Here is a 22,585-nt window from a genome sequence, read left to right as displayed (position 1 = left end):
ATCACGCTGTAGCTGTCATTTTGCTATAGCACGGTCAGCAAGTGGTTAAGGTTCTCTGCCAGCCCATTCAAAATACAGAAAATTGTTATCAGATACTTATCAGAATGTTCCTTTCCTGGGATCTCCTGACAGCATATTTCGGGTCAGCTCCGTCCCCTATGATCCATGGTATGCTGCCATGAGGAAACCCAAGAAAGACCGTTAACCTCATACAATGATCCTAATGTATATGGCCAGGTTCAGGGGGGAGAAAGGTGGACAGAAGACGAGAGGAATCAATTGATTTTATTTGTTTTTTAAGGGTTAGTTCACATATAGAAAGAAAATGTCTATGCAGATAAGGGGTGTCTGTAGATAAAAACAAGCAGTGCAGCTTTCTATAAACGTTGGCCATTTATGTACCTCATGAAGCCTGACTGGAAAACTCCTAGGCATTGCTAAGAGATACCTAGCCATTATGTCCACCATCACAGGAGCGAGCTCCTTCTTTGATTCAAATCCCCTCACTTGATCTCACTCTCTCCTGAGCTCAGCTGGTCACTGGAAGTTCAACATGGCACCTCATGGCAAAGAACTCTCTGAGGATCTGAAAATTTTTTTTTGCTCTACATAAAGATGGCCTAGGCTATAAGAAGATTGCCAAGACCCTGAAACTGAGAGCTCAGCACGGTGGCCAAGACCATACAGCGGTTTAACAGGACAGGTTCCACTCAGAACAGGCCTCACCATGGTTGACCAAAGAAGTTGAGTGCACATGCTCAGCGTCATATCCAGAGGTTGTCTTTGGTTAATAGAAGTATGAGTGCTGCCAGCATTGCTGCAGAGGTTGAAGGGGTGGGGGGTCAGCCTGTCAGTGCTCAGACCATACGCCGCACTCTGCATCAAATTGGTCTGCATGGCTGTTGTTCCAGAATGAAGCTTCTTCTAAAGATGATGCACAAGAAAGCCCACAAACAGTTTGCTGAAGACAAGCAGACTAAGGACATAGATTACTGGAACCAGGGCCGCTGATAGGGGGGGACCACCAGCCCTCTTGTAGGGGGCCCGAGCACACAGGGGGGCCCACACAGAGAGGGGGATTAGTGATGGACAACAAATACAGAAATCTTCCTCCAGCACCTGAATCTGATCTGTCCCTCTCCCTGCTATCAGCTTTTATCTGCTGAGAAAGAGACAGTTGTCCCTCACTAATCCCCCTCCCTCCCAGCACTTATCTCTGCTCAGGAGTTTATTTGTAAATTGTAACTTTGTTTCTCTCTCTCTGTCTCTCTGATCACTGAGCTCCAACTGCCCAGCCTGTATATTTTTCTCATCTCATCTTCTTTTTTATTTAACATACAGTATATATTTTTTTTTTTAGATTTAGCAGGAATTATGTGAGTTATGTTATATCTGTGTCTGATAATAGTGATTTTGTTGTAATTTTAGCTAAATATATCTTTAATATTTTCTTGGGGGGGCCCTGCCAGGTAGTCTGTACGGGGCCCCGCGATTTCTAACAGCAGCCCTGACTGGAACCATCTCCTGTGGTCTGATGAGACCAAAATAAACGTATTTGGTTCAGATGGTGTCAAGCGTGTGTTGGCGGGAACCAGGTGAGGAGTACAAAGACAAGTGTGTCTTGCCTACAGTCAAGCATGGTGGCGGCAATGTCATGGTCTGGGGCTGCATGAGTGCTGCCACCACTGGGGAGCTACAGTTCAATGAGGGAACCATGAATGCCAACATGTACTGTGACATACTGAAGCAGAGTATGATCCTCTCCCTTCAGAGACTGGGCCACAGGGCAGTATTCCAACATGATAACGACCCCAAACACACCTTCAAGACGACCACTGCCTTGCTAAAGAAGCTGAGGGTAAAGGTGATAGACTGGCCAAGCATGTCTCCAGACCTAAACCCTATTGAGCATCTGTGGGGCATCCTCAAATGGAAGGTGCAGGAGGGCAAAGTCTCTAACATCCACCAGCTCTGTGATGTCATCATGGAGGAGTGGAAGAGGACTCCAGTGACAACCTGTGAAGCTCTGGTGAACTCCATGCCCAAGAGGGTTAAGGTAGTGCTGGAAAATAATGGTGGCCACACAAAATATTGAAACTTTGGCCCAATTTGGACATTTCCACTTAGGGGTGTACTCACTTTTGTTACCAGCGGTTTAGACATTAATGGCTGTGTGTTGAGTTATTTTGAGGGGACAGCAAATTTACACTGTTATACAAGCTGTACACTCACTACTTTACATTGTAGCAAAGTGTCATTTCTTCAGTGTTGTCACATGAAAAGATAGAATAAAATATTTACAGAAATGTGAAGGGTGTACTCACTTTTGTGAGATACTGTACCCTTTGAAACCTGACTGGAATACTAAGAGAGGCCTAATTGTAACTTCACCTTCATTATCACAGGAAAGAGTTCTCAACCTCTGAGCTCAGAGCTAATGTATCAGGGGAGAGAAGGCGCAGGGAGCACACCTCCCAACTTTTTGAGATGGGAACGAGGGACAATTATTACCAAAAGTATGTAGGCATAGGACACACCCCACTGCGTTACTTTAACTGAAGTTTGCGTGGTCGTGCGACACTGTACCTAAATAAAATTGATGTCATTTTTCCCCCACAAATAGAGCTTTGTTTTGGTGGTATTTGATCACCTGTGTGATTTTTAATTTTTGCGCTATATAAAAAAAAAAGACCGACAATTTTGTAATAAAAACAATATTTTTTATTTTCTGCTATAAAATACATCCAATAAAAAAAAAAAATATAAAAAATGTAATTTCTTCATCAATTTAGGCCAATATGTTTTTTGTAAATTAAAAAATCCCAATAAGCGTATATTATTTTTATTTCAGGTACTTATATAGCGCTGTCAATTTACATATACATTGCACATTCACATCAGTCCCTGCCCTCAAGGAGCTTACAATCTAAGGTCCCTAACTCACATACATACACAGTAGGGACAATTTTTTTTTTTAAATACAGGATACAATTAACCTACCAGCATGTCTTTGGAGTGTGGGAGGAAACCGGAGTACCCGGAGGAAACCCATGCAGGCACAGGGAGAACATGCAAACTCCAGGCAGGTAGTGTCGTGGTTGGGATTCGAACTCAGCGACTCTCTTGCTGCTAGGCGAAAGTGCTAACCACTACACCACTGTGCCACCCTGATTGATTTGTTTACACAAAAGTTATAGCGTCTACAAACTATGGGATAGATTTATGGACATTTTAATTTTTTTTTTTATTGTTTTTACTAGTAATAGCTGCGATCTGCGATTTTTAGCGGGACCGGTGACACCAATACAGTGATCGGTGCTAAAAGAAATGCAGTCACTGTACTAATGACACTGGCAGGGAAGGAGTTAATATCAGGGGCGATCAAAGGGTTAAGTTTGCTCCTAGGGAGTGCTTTCTAACTGTGTGGGAGATGCTTTGACTGGATGCTTAGCAGGAACACAAGATCTCCATTTTCCCCTCTCACAGAACGGCGGTCTGCCTTGTTTACATAGGCAGACCGCCGTTCTGCCTCTCCTCTGAACGATCGGCGGGTTGCGATTCTAATTAGAGCGGGAGCAGGTCGCTGGGGAAGGGGCGCGCCTTCTAAACCTCATGCAGGAAATCACGTACTGGTACCTGATTTCGCGCAGCCGGGCCGCCCTGCCGCAGTCTATATGCAGTAGGCGGTTCTGAAGCAGTTCGGAGTTTTAAAAGCCAGGAGGCGGGCATTCAGGTCTTTTGACTGCTGTTATTGGCTACCAAAGCAGTCACATGATCGGAAAGCTCCCAATCACAAGTGTGCATAGGGCGATTTCCGAGCAGGGAGCGCACTCTCAGCATGGTAAGTGGTTTACACAGGGCCACATATATGCGGCTGCTCGGCCTTAAGGCCCACACGCCAAGAGGCCACATGTATGCGTACGTCTGGCATGAAGAGGTTCAAAAATAATAGCGCTATGGTTGGACTGTGGAATTGGGGGTTGGCAGGAGGGAGAGGTCAGTGTGTTTGATACCATGGGGCTCCTCTACATACAAGAGCATAGTAAACAGAGGGCCATGCTTGCTTTTATTCTCTAAACTTTATTGACACTGTTTGTATATGCAATGTCCACTTCTTGAGGTAAAGGGCTTTGTGCACTGCTAGAAAAAAAAGGTGGGGCAGTCACTCATAGCAACCAGACTCCTCCCCCTCTGCTCCAGCGTGCACAGAAATAATGGGATAATGAGGCTTGGCGGCAGTCACGTGCTCGGGCCGCTCCCCTTTGCTTCACTTCCGCCCTCACTCCCCACGCGTCACTTCCGCTTTTTCGGCCGCGCTGACTCCTGCGTCCCGTGTGCGCATGTGCGGCGGCTTCCGCTACCCGGCCTGCCCCGCGCCGCTGCTGACGTCAGCCGCACTCTGCCCAGTCCCCGCCGCCATTGGTGAGTGTGGAAGTCCCGGGCCAGGCCTCACACCCCGACCGGAGACACAGCCCGAGAGCCCCGACACCGCCCTGCGCCCGCTCCGCCCCACCGACTGAGAGGAAGAGAGAGGAGCCGGCCTAGTGCGGCCTGTACACAGCGCGGCCTCCACTCCGCTCTACATGAATCATGTCTGCCACCAGCGTGGACCCGCAGGTGAGAGAAACACAGAGGGGGCCTCCTCCTCCAACCACCGGGGGGGCTGACCCTACACCCCAACCCTGAGATATACCCCGATATCCTACCACCCCTCCCCCATCATCTGCCTTCCTCCCCTAAGATCTGCCCCTCCCCCACAGGGGTCCGATCCTACCCAAACCCTGAGATCTGCCCCCTCCCCAACGACTGCCCCCCCCTATAGCACCCTCCCCCTTATAATCCTCCCCCCACAGGGGTCTGATCCTACCCCAACCCTGAGATCTGCCCCCTCCCCAACGACTGCCCCCCCCCCCCTATAGCACCCTCCCCCTTATAATCCTCCCCCCACAGGGGTCTGATCCTACCCAAACCCTGAGATCTGCCCCCTCCCCAACGACTGCCCCCCCCCTATAGCACCCTCCCCCTTATAATCCTCCCCCCACAGGGGTCTGATCCTACCCAAACCCTGAGATCTGCCCCCTCCCCAACGACTGCCCCCCCCCTATAGCACCCTCCCCCTTATAATCCTCCCCCCCACAGGGGTCTGATCCTACCCAAACCCTGAGATCTGCCCCCTCCCCAACTACTGCCCTCCCCCTTATAATCCTCCCCCCACAGGGGTCTGATCCTACTCCAACCCCTGAGATCTTCCTCCTCCCCAACGACTGCCCCCCCCTATAGCACCCTCCCCCTTATAATCCTCCCCTCACAGGGGTCTGATCCTACCCAAACCCTGAGATCTGCCCCCTCCCCAACGACTGCCCCCCCATAGCACCCTCCCACTAATAATCCTCCCCCCACAGGGGTCTGATCCTACCCCAACCCTGAGATCTGCCTCCAACAACCCCCCCACCCCCAACATCTGCCTCCTCCCCCACAGGGGTCTGATCCTGCCCCAACCCTGAGATCTGCCCCCCCCCCCCCCAATGTCTGCTCCCCTAATATTCATCCTCCTTCCACAGGGGTCTAATCTTTCCCTGAGATCTGCCCCCCAAAAACCCCTCTTCCCCAAATAATCCTCCCTGCCACAATCCTAGTCCAACCATGAGACCCCCCCCCCCCCAAAAAAAAAAACCAACGCCCCACCTCCCGATAATCTGCCACCCTAATAATCCTCCCCCACAGGGGTCTGATCCTACTCCAGCCCCTGAGATCTGCCCCCCCCCCCAATAACCCAATATCTGCATCCTGATAGCTTCTCCCCTTAATATCCGTACCCTATAGGGACCTGATCCTACTCCAACCCTGAGACCCCCCCCACCAAAAAAAAAAACCAACACCCCCTCACCCCAACATCTGCCCAATTAGTAGCCTTATTGCCCCTAAATCTGCCCCCCTAATAAACCTCCTCCCACATTGAGGTCTGATCCTGCCCCCCCCCCCCCCATAATCTTCCTCCCCATAGGGGTCTGATCCTACTCCAACCCTGAGAATTGCCCCTCCAAAAAAAACCAACACCTCCCCTCTCCCCTGACATTTGCCCTCTGATAGTTCCCCCTCCCCCCCAATGTCTGCCCCCAACATTTGTCCCTTTCACCACCTCTCTAACATCTTCTCTTTGATACTCCCCCCCCCCCCCCCCCCTTTCCAACATCTGCCCTCTCTCCCCCTGTACCCCATACAGAAAGCACCCTTCTCATTATCTTTTATCTCCTGATGCCCCCTCCCCAACAGCTCTGCCCATCCTCACTTCCCCACCCAGAACATTTGACCATTTACTCCCCTGATTCCTCCTCTCAACATCTGTCCTTGTCCACCCCCCAACACCCTTTTCTATTATCTTCCACTCACAGCAATTCCAAAACTTCCTCCAACATCCCTACCTAAACCTTTTCCAATGTCCCCACTTCTGTACCTCCACTCCCTCTGATACCCCCCCCCCCCCCAACATCTGCTCCTTTTTGGCATCAAGTCTTGCCTACATCTGCATTTCATCAACATCTCATCCCCAACATCTGTATCTTCCCCTTGTCTGACACTTTACCTCCTTGAAACCCTCCCCCCAACATGTGCTTTTTATAGCCCTATTCTGATATCTGCTTCCGATACCCCCCCCCCCCCCAATATCTGCCCCTGACACTCACTCTTAACACTTGCTCCTGTTTCACCATAATATTCCCTTTAACATTCACCTCTAATAACTTCTTCCCCCAACATCTGTATCCTGTAACCCGTCTCTGGCATCTTCCCTTTTACTCCTCCCTAACGCTCCCTTTTCCCGAAATCTGCCTCTGTGCCCCCCAGAGTTCCCATCTCCAGCATTTGATTTATGCCACCTTGAGGAACCCCAAGTTCTTTCTCTGATCCCATAGAATACTCCCCACCTAGCCAAACATCTGTCCTGTACCTTCCCGATAATCTCCTCCAAACATCTGTCCTGTGCCTTCTGGTAATCTCCAAACATCTGTCCTGTGCCTTCCGGTATTCTCCTCCTCCAAACATCTGTCCTGTGCCTTCTGGTATTCTCCTCCTCCAAACATCTGTCCTGTGCCTTCCCGATAATCTCCTCCAAATATCTGTCCTGTGCCTTCTGGTAATCTCCAAATATCTGTCCTGTGCCTTCTGGTAATCTCCAAACATCTGTCCTGTACCTTCCGGTAATCTCCTCCAAACATCTGTCCTGTGCCTTCCCGGCAATCTCCTCCTCCAAACATCTGTCCTGTGCCTTCCCGATAATCTCCAAACATCTGTCCTGTGCCTTCCGGTATTCTCCTCCAAACATCTGTCCTGTGCCTTCTGGTAATCTCCAAACATCTGTCCTGTGCCTTCCGGTAATCTCCTCCTCCAAACATCTGTCCTGTGCCTTCTGGTAATCTCCAAACATCTGTCCTGTGCCTTCCGGCAATCTCCTCCTCCAAACATCTGTCCTGTGCCTTCCCGGCAATCTCCTCCTCCAAACATCTGTCCTGTGCATTCCGGTATTCTCCTCCTCCAAACATCTGTCCTGTGCCTTCCGGCAATCTCCTCCTCCAAACATCTGTCCTGTGCCTTCCGGCGATCTCCTCCTCCAAACATCTGTCCTGTGCCTTCCCGGCAATCTCCTCCTCCAAACATCTGTCCTGTGCCTTCCGGTATTCTCCTCCTCCAAACATCTGTCCTGTGCCTTCCGGTATTCTCCTCCTCCAAACATCTGTCCTGTGCCTTCCCGGCAATCTCCTCCTCCAAACATCTGTCCTGTGCCTTCCCGGCAATCTCCTCCTCCAAACATCTGTCCTGTGCCTTCCCGGCAATCTCCTCCTCCAAACATCTGTCCTGTGCCTTCCCGGCAATCTCCTCCAAACATCTGTCCTGTGCCTGCGGATAATCTCCAAACATCTGCCCCGTGCCTTCCCGGCAATCTCCTCCTTCAAACATCTGTCCTGTGCCTTCCGGTAATCTCCTCCAAACATCTGTCCTGTGCCTTCCCGGCAATCTCCTCCTCCAAACATCTGTCCTGTGCCTTTCCGGCAATCTCCTCCTCCAAACATCTGTCCTGTGCCTAACGGCAATCTCCTCCTTCAAACATCTGTCCTGTGCCTTCCGGTATTCTCCTCCAAACATTTGTCCGGTGCCTTCCCGATAATCTCCTCCTCCAAACATCTGTCTGGTGCCTTCTCGGCAATCTCCTCCTCCAAACATCTGTCTTGTGCCTTCCGGTATTTTCCTCCAAACATCTGTCCTGTGCCTTCCGGTATTCTCCTCCAAACATCTGTCCTGTGCCTTCCGGTATTCTCCTCCTTCAAACATCTGTCCTGTGCCTTCCGGTATTCTCCTCCTCCAAACATCTGTCCTGTGCCTTCCTGTAATCTCCTCCTCCAAACATCTGTCCTGTGCCTTCCCAGCAATCTCCTCCTCCAAACATCTGTCCTGTGCCTTCCCGGCAATCTCCTCCTCCAAACATCTGTCCTGTGCCTTCCCGGCAATCTCCTCCTCCAAACATCTGTCCTGTGCCTTCCCGGCAATCTCCTCCTCCAAACATCTGTCCTGTGCCTTCCCGGCAATCTCCTCCTCCAAACATCTGTCCTGTGCCTTCCGGTATTCTCCTCCTCCAAACATCTGTCCTGTGCCTTCCCGGCAATCTCCTCCAAACATCTGTCCTGTGCCTGCGGATAATCTCCTCCTTCAAACATCTGTCCTGTGCTTTCCGGTATTCTCCTCCTTCAAACATCTGTCCGGTGCCTTCCCGATAATCTCCTCCTCCAAACATCTGTCCGGTGCCTTCCCGATAATCTCCTCCTCCAAACATCTGTCCGGTGCCTTCCCGATAATCTCCTCCTCCAAACATCTGTCCGGTGCCTTCCCGATAATCTCCTCCTCCAAACATCTGTCCTGTGCCTTCCGCTAATCTCCTCCTCCAAACATCTGTCCTGTGCCTTCCGGTATTCTCCTCCTTCAAACATCTGTCCTGTACCTTCCCAGCAATCTCCTCCTCCAAACATCTGTCCTGTGCCTTCCGCTAATCTCCTCCTCCAAACATCTGTCCTGTGCCTTCCGGTATTCTCCTCCTCCAAACATCTGTCCTGTGCCTTCCCAGCAATCTCCTCCTCCAAACATCTGTCCTGTGCCTTCCGGTATTCTCCTCCAAACATCTGTCCTGTGCCTTCCGGTATTCTCCTCCAAACATCTGTCCTGTGCCTTCCGGTATTCTCCTCCAAACATCTGTCCTGTGCCTTCCGGTATTCTCCTCCTTCAAACATCTGTCCTGTGCCTTCCGGTATTCTCCTCCTTCAAACATCTGTCCTGTGCCTTCCTGTAATCTCCTCCTTCAAACATCTGTCCTGTGCCTTCCCGGCAATCTCCTCCTCCAAACATCTGTCTGGTGCCTTCCCGGCAATCTCCTCCTCCAAACATCTGTCTTGTGCCTTCCGGTATTTTCCTCCAAACATCTGTCCTGTGCCTTCCGGTATTCTCCTCCAAACATCTGTCCTGTGCCTTCCGGTATTCTCCTCCTTCAAACATCTGTCCTGTGCCTTCCGGTATTCTCCTCCTCCAAACATCTGTCCTGTGCCTTCCTGTAATCTCCTCCTCCAAACATCTGTCCTGTGCCTTCCCGGCAATCTCCTCCTCCAAACATCTGTCCTGTGCCTTCCCGGCAATCTCCTCCTCCAAACATCTGTCCTGTGCCTTCCCGGCAATCTCCTCCTCCAAACATCTGTCCTGTGCCTTCCCGGCAATCTCCTCCTCCAAACATCTGTCCTGTGCCTTCCCGGCAATCTCCTCCTCCAAACATCTGTCCTGTGCCTTCCCGGCAATCTCCTCCTCCAAACATCTGTCCTGTGCCTTCCGGTATTCTCCTCCTCCAAACATCTGTCCTGTGCCTTCCCGGCAATCTCCTCCAAACATCTGTCCTGTGCCTGCGGATAATCTCCTCCTTCAAACATCTGTCCTGTGCTTTCCGGTATTCTCCTCCTTCAAACATCTGTCCGGTGCCTTCCCGATAATCTCCTCCTCCAAACATCTGTCCGGTGCCTTCCCGATAATCTCCTCCTCCAAACATCTGTCCTGTGCCTTCCGGTATTCTCCTCCTTCAAACATCTGTCCTGTACCTTCCCAGCAATCTCCTCCTCCAAACATCTGTCCTGTGCCTTCCGCTAATCTCCTCCTCCAAACATCTGTCCTGTGCCTTCCGGTATTCTCCTCCAAACATCTGTCCTGTGCCTTCCGGTATTCTCCTCCAAACATCTGTCCTGTGCCTTCCGGTATTCTCCTCCAAACATCTGTCCTGTGCCTTCCGGTATTCTCCTCCAAACATCTGTCCTGTGCCTTCCGGTATTCTCCTCCAAACATCTGTCCTGTGCCTTCCGGTATTCTCCTCCAAACATCTGTCCTGTGCCTTCCGGTATTCTCCTCCAAACATCTGTCCTGTGCCTTCCGGTATTCTCCTCCTCCAAACATCTGTCCTGTGCCTTCCGGTATTCTCCTCCTTCAAACATCTGTCCTGTGCCTTCCGGTATTCTCCTCCTTCAAACATCTGTCCTGTGCCTTCCGGTATTCTCCTCCTTCAAACATCTGTCCTGTGCCTTCCGGTATTCTCCTCCTTCAAACATCTGTCCTGTGCCTTCCTGTAATCTCCTCCTCCAAACATCTGTCCTGTGCCTTCCCGGCAATCTCCTCCTCCAAACATCTGTCCTGTGCCTTCCCGGCAATCTCCTCCTCCAAACATCTGTCCTGTGCCTTCCCGGCAATCTCCTCCAAACATCTGTCCTGTGCCTGCGGATAATCTCCTCCTCCAAACATCTGTCCGGTGCCTTCCCGATAATCTCCTCCTCCAAACATCTGTCCGGTGCCTTCCCAATAATCTCCTCCTCCAAACATCTGTCCGGTGCCTTCCCGATAATCTCCAAACATCTGTCCTGTGCCTTCCGCTAATCTCCTCCTCCAAACATCTGTCCTGTGCCTTCCGGTATTCTCCTCCTTCAAACATCTGTCCTGTACCTTCCCAGCAATCTCCTCCTCCAAACATCTGTCCTGTGCCTTCCGGTAATCTCCTCCTCCAAACATCTGTCCTGTGCCTTCCGGTAATCTCCTCCTCCAAACATCTGTCCTGAGCCTTCCCAGCAATCTCCTCCTCCAAACATCTGTCCTGTGCCTTCCGGTATTCTCCTCCAAACATCTGTCCTGTGCCTTCCGGTATTCTCCTCCAAACATCTGTCCTGTGCCTTCCGGTAATCTCCTCCTCCAAACATCTGTCCTGTGCCTTCCCGGCAATCTCCTCCTCCAAACATCTGTCCTGTGCCTTCCCGGCAATCTCCTCCTCCAAACATCTGTCCTGTGCCTTCCCGGCAATCTCCTCCTCCAAACATCTGTCCTGTGCCTTCCCGGCAATCTCCTCCTCCAAACATCTGTCCTGTGCCTTCCCGGCAATCTCCTCCTCCAAACATCTGTCCTGTGCCTTCCGGTATTCTCCTCCTCCAAACATCTGTCCTGTGCCTTCCCGGCAATCTCCTCCAAACATCTGTCCTGTGCCTTCCCGGCAATCTCCTCCTCCAAAAATCTCCCCAACACCTTCCTGATGCATTTCCCCATTGGCTTTAAAACCCCAGCATCTGATATCGCTTCAAATCTTTCTCTAATATTTTGCTAGCCTAGCTACTGTGTCCCGCTTCCTATGACTATCATGATCGCCTACTTCCCTTCTTTCTGCAGAATTTCTCTTGAGGTTCCCTGACCACCCACTATTTTTCCTTGCAACTGCTCATCAGATTTTTTTCCTAGTAATGTTCTCATCAAATTTACATAGTCCAAGGACTTCATCCAATATCTACCAGGAACTACAACCCAAACTCCCGCTCCTTACCATAGTTTATAAATTGTACTAGGGTCTCTGAATTTAAGTGATGTGCTGCATCACCTAATTCAAAGTCCCACCGATATCTGTCTGTCCTGCAGACGTCCAACTTATGCAGCTTTCTATGATGGTGTGACAATAATGCTGCACTGCTCCTGAATTCAGAGCAGAATTGTCACTCTTGTGTAGGCTGTCTGCTTTCACCACAGTGTGATGTTGGCTGGAGTTGTCAATCAGCACCTGGCTACACTTAGTCCTGCTCACTGCTTTCTGGATTGATTGCACTGCCCACTGCGAGCAGCAGTGTCTAGGAGGGGGAACATGTGAGACACAAATGAAGGAGGACTTGGCTCTTTCAGAGAAGGTAAAGGCATGTGCATCACATAGTAACTGTGTTTGGTACTTCTTTAGACTCTCCTACAGTAGGTTTTAGTTATACTTTAAGATTGGTGGTGTTCTCCTTCGCTGTCCTTCATATCTATCCCTTCTCTATCATCTGTCCTGTTCCACCTCCATCTTTTTCTAGCCCTCAGTATCTGTCCCCTAAGCTTAAATCACCTCCCACCCCCTTCAAACTCCTATTCCGACTACCCTGTAGAAGATGCATATATACTTGCCTCTCCTCCGAGAGTGCTCCAGTTCCGGTCATGTGATTCCTCCACCCCCCCCCCCCAGCGGCCGGCTTCAGGGAAGAGTGCCAATGATGGATTGAATGCATGGGCAATGATGTCATCCATTGTTGTCTGTCCCCTCCCCTGAAGCTGCCGCTCGGAGCCGATCACGTGACTGGAGGGCCCTGGGAATAGGTAAGTACAAGGCAAGCTTCTCTCTTCTACAGGGTAGTTATAACAGAAGTTAGGAGGGGGGTAGAAGCCATTTCAAGCTTGGATCTAGCCTGGACTTTCACCAACCCGGGGTGGTACCGTGGGTGCAGAAATAGATGGTATTAGGTGCCCCATCCTATTGACTAGACCAGTTGTCTTCAAACTATGGCCCTCCAGTTGTTCAGGAACTACAATTCCCATCATGCCTAGTCATGTCTGTGAATGTCAGAGTTTTACAATGCCTCATGGGATGTGTAGTTCCACAACAGCTTGAGGGCCGTAGTTTGAGGATCCCTGGACTATATATATATATATATATATAAACAAAATAAATGGACGTTAAGGCATGCATATATAGAATCAAAAGGATTTATTAAAAAAAAAAAAGATATATATATATATACACACACACACACACACACACACACACACACACACACACACACACACACACACACACACACACACACCCCCCCCCCCCCCCTAGTGTGATTGAATATCTGACCAGACCACAAGCTAGCGCTAGCTGGGATCAGCTGGCAACCTAAAGCCCAGTAGTGGTAGCTAGTGCAGTTGGAAATGGTCAGCACCAATGTCCAAAGCTCGACATGTTTCGCGATATTTCGCTTTCTTCAGGAGCTCATTTAATATTCTAAATGGATAGAAAAAAACAGAAGTACATTTTATAACCGATTTAACAATTTTGGCTAATGGGGTAAATCAAAACAGAAATAATTAGATAAACTGAGCTTGAGGTCCAAGGGTGGAAACCAGCATGCAGGGAAGCCAAGGACAAATGTGGGGACGCACACGGTACCAACACCATAACAAAGTGAAACAAGAGTGTCCCTATAGCAGAAAATGGAACTGTAGCCAAGAGGTAGAGAAAGCGAGATATACCACCTCCTAAAATCAAAGCTAGGTAAATGTATGGAGACACCCCACATATCTCCACCAATGGGGCATCGAGAGGCATAACAAGCTCCTCCTCACAATAACGCCAACGCATGTGGAATAACGCAATCAGATTTGCTTGCATGATAGTAATATTGTATCACCTAAAGAAAATATGTATGTACTGTATAAAAATATATAAACATGTGAGGTGTACTACATTCTCAACAGAACCAGGGGCATATGACAGCCCATGAAGGCTGCATTATCCCTTAGCTTATCATGGTTGGTAATGTATGGATGCTCTCCTCACAATACACTCATGAGAAAAGAGAAAATTGCCCAGGTTGAAGTGTTGGCGAGTATGTCTAACAATAAACAATCGAGGTAGGCGGTATCCAGCTGAAAGCATGAATACACGTTGCATTAGAAGTAGAGCAACTGCATAACACTAAGTTACCAACAACAGGGGATTTGCTACAATGTGAGGATCTGCAATGTAAAAGGTAATCAAGTAACCAAAGGAGCATCCAAAAAATTCATAGAAAGTGTATGATAAAGATAACACAGATGAAAACAGATATCACAGTAGCCAAGAGTAGAATCAATCAGAGTATTCCACATACCAGGGTCACCAGGGATGGCCACACGTCCTGCCCATACAAGTGAGTGGGGGTGTCTGATGCTAAAAGGCCCCCCAATTGCACCTTTTATGTGAGTCCCAACCTGGCCAGTCTGATGTGTGCATGCTGGAGTCACACAGTGTGCATGCGAGAACGATCGGTGACCACTCGCCCATAGAGCCGGCTGGGACGGAACAGCTCACTTAGTAGGAGGCATCGCTAGGGCGCAATGCCCCCTGGTGTAACCTCAATACGCCGCAACCCTTATCCCCAATGCAACCTGGGCAATTTTCCCATGAGTGTATTGTGAGGTGAGCATCCATACATTACCAACCTTTTTTTGGATGTGGCACCCTTAACAATTCTGCACACGCTCAAGGCACCCCATTCTAAAATGTAAAAAAAACAAAACAAACGAATAGTTTTACATAATGCAGAAACATCCATACACATGGGCCATCCAACATTAGAAGTGATTTATTCCTCCACTATTGCAAACTGGTATGGACTAGTATTCTAGGGTTTTCTTCTCCCTCAGTTTCTCTTCTATTGGCTAATGTGACCCCAGTGCTGATGGAGAAGGGATGAGGAGGAGTAAATAAGGATGCTGTGCAAGCACCCGTCATTGTCCTTATCAACCAGTGATGTCACTAGTTGTCAGGGTGGCAGTGGCTTGACCCGCACAGTGCCCAGGGTTGTCAGGGTGGCAGTGGCTTGACCCGCACAGTGCCCAGGGTTGTCAGGGTGGCAGTGGCTTGACCCGCACAGTGCCCAGGGTTGTCAGGGTGGCAGTGGCTTGACCCGCACAGTGCCCAGGGTGGCAGTGGCTTGACCCGCACAGTGCCCAGGGTGGCAGTGGCTTGACCCGCACAGTGCCCAGGGTGGCAGTGGCTTGACCCGCACAGTGCCCAGAGTTGTAGTTCTACACAGTAAAAACCTGTGGCAATTTTTTGCCAAGGCACCCATGAAGAATCCATTAGGCACACCAGGGTGCCACAGCACCCTGGTTGAAAAGGCTGAGTTAAGGGATAATACAGGCTTTATAGGCTATCATATTCCCCTGGTTCTGTTGTGAATGTAGTACACATCTCATATTATTATTTTTTTTTTTTTTATACATATTAGAGCTGCACAATTCTGGATAAAATGAGAATCACAACTTTTTTGCTTAGAATAAAGATCACCATTCTCGGTGTAACATCATCTTTTACATTGTACAAAAAATTGGGCTAACTTTCCTGTTTTATTTTTTTTAATTCATTAGTGTATTTTTTTTTCAAAAAGTTACGTTTGAAAGACTTCTGCGCAAACAGTGTGACATAAAAGATTGAAACGATCACCATTTTATTCTCTAGGGTCTCTGCTAAAAAAAAAATATATATATATATATAATATTTGGGGGTTCTAAGTAATTCTCTATCAAAAAAATACTGATTTTAACTTATAAGCCACAAATGTCATAAAAAGGTTTAGCCTATAAGAGGTTAAACTGCCCTCCCTTACAGATGGAAGTTCTAAAAGAAGGAAATGATACATTGTAAAACATTGTGTTTTATAGTTATCTAGCAGCCTTAAAGAGGAAGTATACCTCAGAATTTATTTTTTTTTTTTTTCAAAAAGTACACCTGTAAGACCAACATAATGAGCTAGTATTTTATGAAATACTTACCTTAGAACGAAGCCCCGAAGCGCCGACCGCTCACTTCTCCCATGGGTGACATGTTCGGTCACCCTTCTTCCGGGTTTGCGTCATCCGGTCACCTGATTGGCTGGACCTGCGATTGTGCACGGGAGCTGACAGTCACGGCACAGGGCTCTGAAGGAACGGCACGAGTGGCCAATCCTTCAGAGTGCATGCACCAGTGATGTCACTGGCTGCATTTAAGGTAAATATCTCCAAACGGTACAAGTTTAGGAGATATTTACAGTACCTATAGGTAAGCCTTATCATAGGATCACCTATAGGTACAACTTGCCGAGGAGGGTTTACTTCCTCTTTAACAATGTTGATAAACTTTTGCTGAAGGCTTTTTTTTTTTTGGGTGTTTTTTTTACAGCTGTGAATAAGCAGATAACGGCTCTGTAAGAATCGAGGAAATGCCGTTTTTAGACCCCGTTCACACTAAGGCGACCTGTCAGGCGACCTGGTCGCCTGACAGGTCGCCTGGCATAGGGAAGCTGCGGACCCGTTCTAATAGGAGCGACACAAGTCGCTCCGACTTAGAAAAAGGGTCCGGAGCTTCTTTGGGGGGACCCGGAGCGACCTGCATAGACTTCAATGTTATGAAGTCCGTGCCGGCCGCTCCTCGCACCGTGACTTGTGAGGTCGCCCTGGCAAGTCGTATCGCTCTAATGTGAACCGGCTCTTAAGATCGTGAGGGGGATCAAGATCACAAATTTTTTTTTTGTTTTAAATGATTACTCGTGCAGCTCTAATATATATTTTTCTGTAGGTGATACAAAATTACTATCATGCAAGTTGATCTGATTGCGTTATTCCACATGCGTTGGTGTTATTGTGAGGAGGAGCTTGTTATGCCTCTCTGCCCCATTGGTGGAGATATGTGGGGTGTGTCTCCATACATTTACCTAGCTTTGTTTTTAGGAGGTTGAGTGTCTCGCTTTCTCTACCTCTTGGCTACAGTTCCATTTTCTGCTTTATAAGGCACACTCTTGTGTCACTTTGTTATGGCGTTGGTACCGTGTGCGTCCTCACATTTGTCCTTGGCTTCCCTGCATGCTGGTTTCCACCCTTGGACATCAAGCACTTATCGAATTATCTCAGTTTTGATTTACCCCATTAGCCAAAATTGTTTAAATCAGTTTTAAAATGTACTTATGGTTGTTTATTCTTCCATTTAGAATATTAAATGAGCTCCTGAAGAAGCGAAATATTGCAAAACACGTAGAGCTTCTGACATTGGTGCTGACCATTTCCAACTATACTGGCTACCAGTACTGGGCTTTAGGTTGCCAGCTGATCCCAGCTAGTGCTAGCTTGTGGTCTGGTCAGATATTCAATCACACTAGGTTGATTTCATGTGTTTTTATATGTATTTTGTCTTGTGTTTTTTTTTTTTTAATACACACACACACACACACACACACACACACACACACACACACACACACTATATATTAGTGTGTGCATGTGCCTAAGAAGTCAATTTTTTTTTTTTTTTTTTGCATCTATATATTCCACTTTAAGTAAACTCTTCCCTGATTATCCTGCATCCTTCTTTCGTTAACCCCACAATATCTATTCAGGGGTTATCTGCCTAATATCCTTCTCAAAATCTACCAAATTCCTTTCCTTAAAGTGGAACTTTAGTCAGAAAATTAAAGTAGAATATATTATAAACTATAACAAAGTTAAACTATAGGAATTTTGGATAGAGTAAGGAAGGCTTCTAACCCCAGTCAGTTTTTGTCCTCTTTGTCCCATTGGGGAGATTTACTTTCACTTCCTGTCCCAGAGCCAAAACAGGAAATGAGAGGAAATCCCTGCAAACAAAGGGAATTCCTTGGGGGGACATCCCTGGCAACCAGAACTAGTGTCCTCGGAAGATTTCCCCTCTTACTTTTCCTAAGACTTTCAATGATAATGGGCACAGGACAAAGAGAGGGTGATTCTCCCTAACGAGAACACACACTGCAATAATAACTGACAGACATTCTAATTCCACTCCACTATACAAAAACAGATTGCCTTGTAGTTATACTTTTACCTCTTTACTGGGCCATAGTCAAAAGACATCCTTGGTAGGAGGTGGAATACCGGGGTTATGGCTGAGGCAATATGCCATAACCCCCCCGGTATTGTTTTTTTCAGCTGGCGATTTCTCTAACTGTTAAAAGTGGTCCAAGCAGTGGATTTGCTGCTGGATCACTTTTAGAAGCGGCAGGAGGGGTTGCCTCTGCCCATCTCTATAGCCTAGGAGGACTTAAGAGACGACATGATGCGCCTGGTTCATGATGCACCAAATGAAAAAAGGCCCTTTTTTTTTTTTTTTTTTTTTTTTTTTTTAATCTTATTTTTTTTACATTTCTTGTGATAGGAATAAAAGTGATCAAAAAATAAAGGGACAGTGTAAAAATAAAAAAGTGATAAAATAGTAAAAAAAATGTAAACAGCCCCGCCCCCCCTGTTCTCACTCGCAGTGGTAAACTCATATGTGTAGGTCATGCCTACGTATGTAAACGGTGTTCAAATCACACATGTTTGGTATCGCTGCGAACGTTAGAGCGAGAGCAATAATTTTAGCACTAGATCTCCTCTGTGACAAGACTAGTAACCTGTAGAAAATTTGAATGTGTTGCCTATGGAGATTTTTAAGTAACGTAGTTAGGCGCAATTTTAATGCATGACATGTTGGGTACCTATTTACTCGGTGTATCATCTTCCATATTTTACAAAAAAAATCGGCTATTTGTCTTGTTCTTTAATTCATTAAAGTGTGTTTTCCAAAATTGCGTTTAAAAAAATCGCTGCGCAAATACCGTGTGACATAAAAAAATTGCAATGACCACTACTTTATTCTCTGTGGCCTTTGCTAAAAAAAAGGAAAAAAAAAATATATATATATATATATATCACACACAGTTTGGGGGTTCTAAGTTTAATTTCTAGCAAAGAAAATTTTTTTTTTTTTTAACATATGAGTGAAGTGTCAGAATTGGCCTGGTAAGCAAGTGGCTAAGTCCTGCTAGATGACTTTAGGCTGGCCCATTGCAGGTATAGCTATGTAAAACATTAAAAATAAGTGTCTATACTGTTTAAAATCCAGTATTGCACTGTCTCACCCTGATCTGCACATGCTCACTTGCTTTTTATTATTAGGCATTGTGCCGAAAATCAGAGCCACTAGAGGCTGCCCTGCTGACAGCCTAAAGATTTATTGCTGCTCGGGGGCCCTGGGCTTCAGCAAAATGGCAGCCTCCAGTAACAAGAAACCAGAGCAATGCTTGAAGCAATTTACAGCACACCCTAATTTAATATGTTCCTTGCTAAAGAACGTATTTTTTTTTTTAATATCAAGTTGTTAAGGGTAAAGTTCCACTTTAATGTATCTTTCTATCCTTTATATACAAGTATTCTGTTGTAATTCCAGGCATTCTTCCTTTCTCATCAGTCTGAGAGCCCTCTTCAGAGTATCACAATCTCCTTATGTCCTAGCAACTGTTCTGCTTTTCAAATAGCCTCCATACTTTAAATCCCCCCCCCCCCCCCCAAATGTCCCTTGCTATTTCAAATTTGTACCTGTACTCCCCCCCCCCCCCCCCCCCAATCTAAACTAAATGTTTTTTTTTTTTTCTTCCTGCGACTGCTTGTCACCCCCCCCCCCCCCCCCTTTATAAATTTAAATTCCACCTCCTAGATCTCCCATCACCCCTACCACAATGACGTCCACCTTTCCTCCTTACTGTCATGCTGCATGCCAAGTTCCAGTTCTCAACATTCTTCTACCTCCTGATTTTCTGTGCTTTTCTTCATATTGTATTTACCATTGTGTGTTAAAGTGAAATGGGGACACAAAAACAAAATTCGCTGGGGGTTCTAAACCACTTGAATTTACCCAGATCACCACTTTTCTACAACTTATGACAATTAGACACCGTTACTCTTTCAGCTCTTCAGTGGGGGGGAAATTTACTAAAACCGGAGAGTGCAAAATCTGGTGCAGCTCTGCAAAGAAACCAATCAGCTTCCAGGTTTTATTTATTTATTTATTTATTTTTTTTTAAAGCCTGACCACTTGCTGATCACGCAATGTAGTTTTGCTCCTACAGTGCAGGCTGGATGTGCAGAATTGTGTATGTTTTTTTTTTTATATATATATATATAATAATATATATTAGGGCTGGGCGATAAATCGATACCGATAGGTATCGCGATAGTCCCGTGCTCGATAGCAATAGGAAAACTTGAACGATAAATCAAAGTCCGCTCCGACGGGTTTAAACTTTTAAAAATGGCGCCGCCCGGCGCCAACACGTCATTGCACACGCGCCGCCGCCGCTCAGGAGAGGCCGGGAATAGCCGAAATTACACGAGCGGAGGTGGCGCGTGCGCAATGACGTATCGGCGCCGGGCGGCGCCATTTTTAAAACGAAGGCGCCTCTGGAACAGGTAAGTGAAACAGCTTCACTACCTGCCGTTATGCAGGGCTGCGGGCACACTACAAGGGATGCAGTGCTGCGGGCATAGTCTACCTGTACCATGCCCACAGCACTGCATCTCCTGTAGTATGCCCACAACCCTGGATCCTCTTGTACCATGCCAGTACCCTGCATTCTCCTGCACCATGCCAGTCACCCTGCATTCTCCTGCACCATGCCAGTCACCCTGCATTCTCCTGCACCATGCCAGTCGCCCTGCATTCTCCTGCACCATGCCAGTCGCCCTGCATTCTCCTGCACCATGCCAGTCGCCCTGCATTCTCCTGCACCATGCCAGTCGCCCTGCATTCTCCTGCACCATGCCAGTCGCCCTGCATTCTCCTGCACCATGCCAGTACCCTGCATTCTGACCCTAGGGTCCTTATTTTAAATGAGTAATAAAAAATATCAATATATATCGATATCGACCGATATGAAACACTGATATCGTGATACAGTTTTCAGCCATATCGCCCAGCCCTAATATATATATATATATATATATATATATATATATATATATATATATATATATAATGTGTGTGTGTGTATGTGTGTGTGTATATATATATATATACATGCATGCGTGTGTACACATAATTCTGCATGTCTGCCCACCTGGCAGTCCTGTTATTGGCTTCAGCATATTCCGATCACCGGTTCCCGGCCAATGATTGATGTTGGGGATCCATTATCAGAGTGACAGCGTAACACTAGAGCTTTGTGTATGTAAACAGCACAAAGCTCTCTTCTGACAGCAGCCATGTGCTGGGTTTTTGTTTCAAATCTGGACGGATGGAAACCCTATTTTCCATCCGTCCAGCGGATCAGATTGGATGAGAACGGACCGACGGTCCGTTCCCATCCGATTCCCCCATAGAGATGCATGGGGAACTGACAGCTATATCTCCGCAAACAGCGCGGAGAACAGCTGTCATTCTCCTGCTCAGCGGGGGATCTGCGGATCGATCCCCCGCTGAGATAAACTGAGTCCATCCGATGGACGGATAGTGTGAAAGGGGCCTTATTCTCTTTGCTTGCCGGATTGGTGGCCTTGTGAAGGTCTCCCAGCAGATAACATTCAGCCTGTATATAGTCCATGTCTGAAAGGTGTTCGTTTTTTGTGAAATCTTCTCACATGCAGGTTATGGGTGATATTTTGTATTAAAAAAAAAAAATGTGATGGGTCCTACTTTCACGGATCTTCATGTCTCGTTATGTCATTTCCCTCAAGTCCCATAGGTGGTTCTGCTCAGGAGGAATGAATGTTAGCACTTATAAGGGGTAGACAGAGAGGTTGCACACACTGGCAGTTACAGTAGGTACATGGTGAAGAATCAAACAGTATAGACATTACTTTACAATAAGGACTTGATATGGTGACTATAATAAGTTTTTACCCCTCCCCTTTTAAAGAACTACTCCAGGCATTATGAGGGAGGATGGGCCATCTGCTGCTTAATAAGACTCCAATCGGGTGGTTTGGAGTATAAAAGAGACATAAAACTGTAAAGAGCCAAATCCACGAGGTGGTGTACACCCATTGTAAGCCAGCACATATAAATGGAGAATTCCTGTAGTTCCTCAAACCTCTTTTACTTTTTGGAGTGTTCCACCCTGCATTTAATTAGGATTTCACAAAATTGGTCTGGATGAACAAAAAAATAATTTATAAAGGCCCCAGTTTTTTATTTTTTCTAGAAGAAAGCTATGTTAAAAAAAAAAAAAATGTTTGGTCCTTTTTGGAGTTTAGTTAAAGGTCTGTGAGAAGACACAGAAATGGCCCGTAGAGGTGAAAATGTAACCTAGCCTTAGCACAAAACAATGAGCCGATCAAAAAGCCCAGCATTGGTTGTGACCTGGAAATCATTGCCTGCACTGTCGAGCATGGTGGTGGGAGCAACATGCTTTAAGGGTCTTTTTCATGGGCAGGACCTGCTCAGAATCAAAGGCAAAAAGATTGCAGCCAAATATATGAAGGTTATAGAGGCAAATTGTCTAGAACCGTTACATAGTGAGGTTATAAAAAAGACCCCATCCAGTTCAACCTATGATCTGTGTGCTGTCAATAGTACATTGAAGACCACAACATAAAGGGGTATACAAGGTGCCCATCTAATAGTTTTTTGACACTATCGATACCATTGCTTGTGGAAGAGAATTCCACATCCTTACCTCTCTGACGGTAAAAACAATGATCTCCAAACTGCAGCCCAGGG

General features: G+C 47.1%; 1 protein-coding gene across 3 annotated transcripts in view; it reads left to right on the top strand.

Moving 5' to 3' along the window:
- Window positions 1-4,350: 4,350 nt before the first annotated feature.
- YTHDF1 (YTH N6-methyladenosine RNA binding protein F1) overlaps window positions 4,351-22,585 on the top strand; it is a 70,334-nt gene continuing 52,099 nt past the window's right edge. For 2 of the 3 annotated variants that reach the window (XM_082272580.1, XM_082272579.1), the window contains exon 1: window positions 4,351-4,617. In XM_082272580.1, coding sequence (XP_082128706.1) covers window positions 4,591-4,617 — 27 coding nt within the window. In that variant the 5' untranslated portion in view covers window positions 4,351-4,590. The remainder of the gene's footprint in view (window positions 4,618-22,585) is intronic. The other variant, XM_082272578.1, reaches the window with a different exon arrangement.

This window comes from Pelophylax lessonae (genome assembly GCF_965119305.1).
Source record: "Pelophylax lessonae genome assembly, chromosome: 11".
Lineage (NCBI taxonomy): Eukaryota > Metazoa > Chordata > Amphibia > Anura > Ranidae > Pelophylax > Pelophylax lessonae.
Note: the sequence above shows the minus strand (reverse complement) of the source record. Positions and strands in the feature narration are given on the sequence as shown.